Below are 6,932 nucleotides of genomic sequence, written 5' to 3' on the forward strand. Positions count from 1 at the left end.
CACTGGCCTGCCGAGTTGCGTAGCATCTCTGAGCTTCGATCCCCTTGTCTGTAATGAGGTCGGCTCCCGGGACCATTAGAGAAGAGTGATACCTGCAGCAGAAGCCACACTCGGCACCTGCACAGGCCAGCTCCCAGGGAAGGCCGTTCTCTACTCCTCACTGGTTCTGCCCAGCCCAGGGGCCTGGGCTTAGCTCTCCCAGACAAGGTCAGACTGGGGCCAGGGGTGAAGGGGAGGCAGCTCGCGGGGCCGAAGTCACAGCCAACCCCCCACGTGGATGCCCCTTCTCCCCCATCACCCAGCCATGCTCCTTTTCCTTCCAGTAGCATCCAGTTTTTCCTCTACTGGATCTTTTCTGTCAACATGTTTTAATTTCTTCCATTTAAACAGAAACCCTTTCTTGACCCCACTTTTCCCCCAGCTAGCATCCCTCTCTCCCCGTTTACAACAAAACTTCTCAGAAGGGTTGTTCTTACTCACTGTCGTCAATTTCTCTCCTCCATTTTTCTCCTGACCAACCCCAGTCTGGGTCTTGCACCCACCTCTCCCAGGAATCTCCGCGTGGCTAAGCCTGGCCCTCCACCCCCAATCTCAGTGCACCACCAAGAACCTCAGAGTCATCCTTGATTTTCTGCCATCTTTCTCTCATCTCAAATCCTTTAGCAAACTCTGAGACCACACTGCAAAACTGATAAAGAATCAGACTCCTTCTCTCCATCTCCATGGCTACCACCTGCTCCAAGTTCTCACCACCTCCCACTTGGACTAGAGCCCCGGCCCCTAACTGACCTCCAGCTCTGCCCTCACCCCCATCTCTGCTCCAGGAGGCAGCCAGAGTGAGCCCATTATAACATAAATCTGATCACGTTAATCCTTTTTCAAACCCTGCCATGGCCTTGTCTCATTTGACATTAAAAGACTAAATCCTTACAGATTGCCGACAAGGCCCACAGACCCGTGCCACCCCGCCCCACCTCTAGGACCCCATCTCCTACCTGTTGATCTCTCTGCTCCAACCACATGGGTCTCCTCACCGCTCCCCAGACCTGCCAGGCCTGAGCCTACCTCGGGGCCTTTGCACATGCTGTGCCCTCTGCCCAGCATGCTCTTTCCCAGTCATCTTCCCAGTGAGGACTTCTGACCTCCTGATTTAAAGGTGCAACATCCCTAGTCTCCCAGAACTCTCCAGGAGGCCTCCTGGATCTGTCCTCTCTGGTCTCATGATTAAGCTCTCTGGAGGCCCTCAGCTCTGACTACTGGGACCACACCATCATGTACCACCTTGTCTCCAAGGCCATATCATCTCCCACCTGCAGGGGGAGCCCCCCAGGGCAGGTCTGTCCCCTTCACAGAGCCCAGCACAGGGCTGGGGACACAGTCAGCCTCTGAGTAAACGCCAGCTGAACAAGTAAGAAACAGCACTGAGGGGAAGGGCTCAGGACCCCTCTGCCCACCAGGTGGCTGACAGCTTGGGCAAATGTGAGTTCCTCTAATGAGTGGCACAACCTGGCGCATACTAGGTAATCCCAAATATGGGTCTTCCTTCCTTTCCCCAGGTTCCTTTAGGAATGTGGAGGTGAAAAGAGCCACAAAGCCAGGCTGGAATAGCCAGAGGGCCCTGGGGCTGGGACATCAGCTGGCCTGAGGCAGGACATCCCTGGAGCCAGATGGCCAGAGTTCAAATCCCAGCTCTGCCATTTACTACCTGTATGACCTTGGGAAAGTCTTTAACTTCTCTGTGCCTCAGTTTTCTCATCTGTAAAATGGGTTGCTGTGAAAAGCAAATGCAAAACACTAAAACAGAGCTTGACATGTAATAAATGCTATATAAATATCAGCTGTTATTATTGTTATTGCTGCTGGCACAGGCTGGGTGATCAGCATCTCCCCACACATCCCCAGCTGCCATGCGGCCACCCTCCCTCTCAGAACTCCCGGCCCCTGGGAGCAGCAGGCAGTAAATTTCTCCTATGTCCTCGTAAACCAGGCCTTCCTCCACTCAGCCATCACCTGGCTGGCAGTCCTGTCAAAAAGACGGATACCACATCTGCCTTGTTTTCAGCTTTAATTCCCAAGCCCTGCTCTGCGGGCTCCTGGGGAGGGGGCCAGGAGAGGAGGCGGGAGGTGGGCACTGCCCTCCCGCAGGCCTTGACAGCTGCAGAGACGCCCTGCTCCGTGACCCCTATCTCGCTGAGGTGTGGAGCAGCCCGCAGGCCATCTTCTAGTGCTTCCGGCAGTGCTTCCTCCAATCCTTCTCTGGGAAACCATGAGAGAGGCAGCTCTGCTAGGGACAGGGCTCTGGGGGATGGAAGTGGGTAGTATGATCCCCATTTTACAGATGAGGAAACTGAGGCCTCAAGAAGTGACCTGCCCCAGATCGCACGGCTAGGAAGTGGCAGCACTAGGACTCACACCCAGTTCAGGGGGACTCTCACGGTTGTGTATTTGAGAAAGAATGGGTGCCCAAGGCCACTTGCTGCTCTGAGACACACCAGCCCAGTCTCCAACTGCCAGTATCTGCCACTCTTCTGAGACTCTCTGGCCACAGAAGCCCTCTTTGCCAGCCATTTGGCATGTGGAGGCACTGAGGAATTAACACCCTCTGGGAACAGCCAGCAATGATTGATGGGAGTTGGTGTACACACACCCCAGCTCCCTCACACCTCCAGTGGGATGACTGCCAGGCGTGCTCCTTTCTGTCTCCAGAGCCCCTGGGGGAGTAAAGCTTCAGCGCTCACAGTGGTAACCTGCTTGGTATCACACCCTTTATGTCTGCCTTCCCTCCCCTACCAATGTTTCCTGGGATTCTCTCCCAAAGAAACGACTGGCTCTCAATTCCTTGTCTTGAGGAGAATTCAACGTTTTTTTTCTTGGCCACGCTGCACGACTTGTGGGATCCTAGCTCCCCAACCAGGGATCGAACCCGAGCTCTTGGCAGTGAAAGTGTGGAGTCCTAACCACCAGACCACCAGGGAATTCCTGAGGGGAATTCAACTTAACACCTTGAAGCCTTGAAGGATGGATCGGATCTTCCCAAGCGTAAGACCCCAGCAAGAGAAGGTCCTTCCCACCCTCTGAGAAGGTCATCGGGCCCGTCTGTTGCCCTGAGGAGGGACGGCATGGACCTGGCAGAGCAAAGGGCAGGGGAACACAGGAGTGGCACTCGCTCATGCTGAGATCGTGGGCAGGGCCTGAGGGACTGAGACAGGCAGAGGCTGGCTATTGAAACTGTTAGCAATGAGGGGACCGGAGTGGGCCCACCCGGTGTGGATGGGCAGGCAGCCTGGAAGAAGTGAGCGTGGAGCTTGGCTCGGGAGACAGAGTGAGGCAGGTGGAGAATACAGGGCTAGCTGAGGGCAAGCGAGACGGTGGCTGGGGGCGTGGGAGGAAAGGAAGTGGGAGAGGCAGGTGGGGCACCAGCTGGAGAGCCAGGCTGCCTGGGTATGAATCCAGCTCTGCCAATTCTCTAGCACTGCGATGTTCACCAATCACCTCAGCGTCCTCTTCTGTAAAATGGATGCAACACTTGTGACAGCCTACACCACCCACCCTCAGGATGCTGTCCTCCCCATCGGGGATCCTACAACGGACAGAAGCCTTACAGCAGACTTGAGCTGTTAAATTACCCAGTTGCAGGTAAATCCCACCTCTCCCCCTCCCTCTCTATCAACAACAACCACCATTTTATCAGCGCTGATCATACACATCCTTTTTCAGCCAGCTTCTTCATACTCTTCAAACACATCACCAATCCTTCCAACAACCCATTGAGACGGGTGGTGACTTCCCTGCCCTCTCTGAGACTCAGAGAGGTTAAATAACATGTCCAAGGTCACACAGCAGGGAGGAGGCAGAGTCGGACCCAGACCCTGACACGTTGACAGGTGCCCGGTCCAGAGCCCGTACTCCATGGGTGTCACCCCAGCCCTCCTGGCCTAAGGGACTGGCTCAGCTCAAACCTGGGCGGGGCCATGAGAAGCCAGAGCTGCCTCCCCCTCACCCAGGGTGGGTCTCCGATCCCACAAACATTCCCAGCAGCTCCCCCACCCCTCACCTCACCCAGAGATGGACGGGCTCACTGTGCCTGACGTGGGGCCGCCCAAGGACCCTTACCAGCCTCCGCTGGGGCTTCAGATGCAGCGAGAAGGATCCAGGTCAGCTGGAGTATGCTGTCCTTCCACCCCTCCCTGTGATACACACCCCAAGCTCATTCTGGGCTCTGGTGCTTTGCTCACGCCTTCCCCACTGCCTGGGGTGCACGCCGTCACCCCTTCTATCACCCACCTCTCCTTCTGAGGCAGTGGTTTCCATACATGGCTGCACATTAAACCACAGGGGTACCTTTTAAAAATCCTGATGGGGCTTCCCTGGTGGCGCAGTGGTTGAGAGTCCGCCTGCCGATGCAGGGGACACGGGTTCGTACCCTGGTCCGGGAGGATCCCACACGCCACGGAGCGGCTGGGCCCGCGCGTCCGGAGCCTGTGCTCCGCAACGGGAGAGGCCACAACAGTGAGAGGCCCGCGTGCCACAAAAAAAAAAAAAAAATCCTGATGCCCAGGTGGTACCTAGGGCCAATTACATCAGAATGTCTGGGGCTGGGAGCCAGGCCTCGGTCGGCATTTGAAAAGATCCCCAGGTGATTCGATGTGAGGTTCCCAGCCCTAGATACACATAAAATCCACTGGGAGAGCTTGAAAAACAACCCACCCATGGGGTTCTGTTTAGTGGGTCTGGGGGGGGCCCTAGTAGAGCGCTAAAAGTTCCAGGTGATTCTGATGCACAGCCAGGCTTGAGCACCACCCTCTCACAGTTCACCAAGTGCCTCCAATCAGCTGTCTCACCTGCACCCCCAGACACCCTCTGGGCTGGCCCACCACCAATCCCATTTCTCGGATGAGAAAGCTAAGGTCCTGACAGGGTACAGCTGGCCTCAGGTTCCCAGTGAGAGTCTACACCCTCCTGAATCCTGATCAAGCCCTCTTCCCCACCTGCTCTGACAGCGCACACACCTCCCTGAGGGCACCTAGAGAGGTGCGCCCCCCCGCACCAGTTCACCAGCAGCCGGGGAGTCCTGAAGAGGACTGGGAGTCTGGAAAGAGCTTACAGGGACTGACCAAGGCCTTCTCCCTGCCTGCGCCTCCCAGACCAAGAGCAGACTCCAGAAAGCCCCTCTCCCTTGGTGAGCCAGACACAGGGGCCGAGACGCCCCCTTATCAGTGTTGCCCCCACTTTCGGTCCCACCCATCGCCATCTCCAAGCCAGGTCTCGTTACCTATAATCAGGGTGAAGATACAATCTTCTATCCCCACTTGGGCACTTTTGAGAATAAAAGGGGATGCTCTCAATAATTATGCCAGGAAGAGAGAAGTAAACAGGATGCTCCTACCCATGAGGGCCCAGCCTCCCGTGCCCAGGCATGTTTGTACTTCTTACACCTTTGTTGTGGTTACTGCCTCATAAAGACCTTTGCTGTGCAGCCTCGGGCAAGTTGCTTGACCTCTCTGACTCTCCATAGCCTCCATAATAAGGGGGTCAAAGGAACCCCTAGAGTTGTTTTGAGGGTGAAATGAGATGATGTTGTTAAAATATCTGGAACATAGTAAATGCATAGTAAAGAGTGGCGTGTATGGTTATTAGCTCACCCAAGAACGTCACCCCTACGTAAGACAGACATGCACATATATACCTTCTCTTTTAGACACTCATGTACATACACAGTCACATACAGTCACACACACAAGGGTGTACACACACTGCTGCCTACACCCACAGGCGTTTGCCTCTGTCCCCAGGGGACACCCAGAGTCTTAAGGAGCCACGATTGCCCTGGCCACCAGAGGTCAGCATGCTCCCCACCGGCCCACCCACCTCACCATGCTCCCTCCTCCCCTGGCCCTAGTGGACCAACCCCACCCCCCACCCCCAACTGCCAGTGATTCCATGCAGCATGTCCCTGCAGCTGATCCAGTGGCCCTTGCTCATCTGGCCCTCTGCCCAAGCTGCACCCATCAGTCCAGGAGACTATAAGAGGGAGTTCATCATCCTTGCATGGCCACCACTCACGGTTGAGGGGTACACAGAGCCCTCCCAACGTCCCTGACGCCAGGTCCTGCTGCAGAGCTACCCAGACAAAGAGAGCACAAGGACCCACATCCAACTGTATCAAAGGTGAATGCACCAAGACGGCTACCATAGGGGTCTGAGGGCCTAGAACTCAGACCTGGGTCCATATCCTGCTCCACCACCTCTCATCTGCGGGAACTCAGGTCCCTTTACTTACCTGCTCTGAGCCTCTGTTTTCCATTCTGTAAAATAGACCCATCGTCCCATCCTCCCGTGGCTCATTCCCTGTCCTTTTCAGGACTCTGCTGAAGTGTTACCTTGCAGGGAGGCCATCCTCTTTCTTATCTATTTTGTTTCTACTGAACTTTTTCCTTCTGACATAGTCTATAGTTTACTTACATATCTCGTTTATTGTCTGTCTCCCCATTAAAATAAAAACTCCAAGAGCTTTTCGGCTCTTTCATTCACTGCTATATCCATGGTGCTTAGAAAAGGGCCAGGGAGTGGGAGTCAAACTGGTGTCTGTTGAGTGACTGTGGGAACCTGGAGGGGTTACAGATGGTTTCTGTAAAGTGCTCAGACCGGTGAGCGTTAGAATTCACAGGGCAGCTGGGGTCAGTCAGGTCTGTGGGCTTGCCATAGGGGCGTCCAGATGAAGCCCAAGGTGAGCAGCCAGACGGCACCTCTGCCCAGACCCAGGAGCCCCTTCCCCTACTCAGCAGCGTCCTACGGCTGATGGTCTGAGAGATCACCGAGGTTTCAGCTACCCTAAGCCCACCCACCGACAAGGCCCTGGTGTCAGACCTTGAGTCAGTCCTGGCCCCGCCCCTTCTGCCCCCCCCACCTTAGGGCTCCGCCCCTTCTGGCCC

At 55.5% G+C, this 6,932-nt stretch overlaps 1 protein-coding gene across 4 annotated transcripts in view; it reads right to left on the reverse strand.

The window, feature by feature from the left end:
• Positions 1-6,932, reverse strand: part of GRM4 (glutamate metabotropic receptor 4) — a 97,462-nt gene that overhangs the window by 23,986 nt on the left and 66,544 nt on the right. For 3 of the 4 annotated variants that reach the window (XM_024766121.1, XM_024766120.1, XM_024766124.1), the window contains exon 6: positions 1,796-1,813. The exons of the other annotated variant lie outside the window; for it this stretch is intronic. In XM_024766121.1, coding sequence (XP_024621889.1) covers positions 1,796-1,813 — 18 coding nt within the window. The remainder of the gene's footprint in view (positions 1-1,795; positions 1,814-6,932) is intronic. 4 annotated transcript variants of the gene reach the window in all.

The sequence above is a fragment of the Neophocaena asiaeorientalis genome, unplaced genomic scaffold (genome assembly GCF_003031525.2).
Source record: "Neophocaena asiaeorientalis asiaeorientalis breed wild unplaced genomic scaffold, Neophocaena_asiaeorientalis_V1.1 scaffold46, whole genome shotgun sequence".
NCBI classification, from domain to species: domain Eukaryota; kingdom Metazoa; phylum Chordata; class Mammalia; order Artiodactyla; family Phocoenidae; genus Neophocaena; species Neophocaena asiaeorientalis.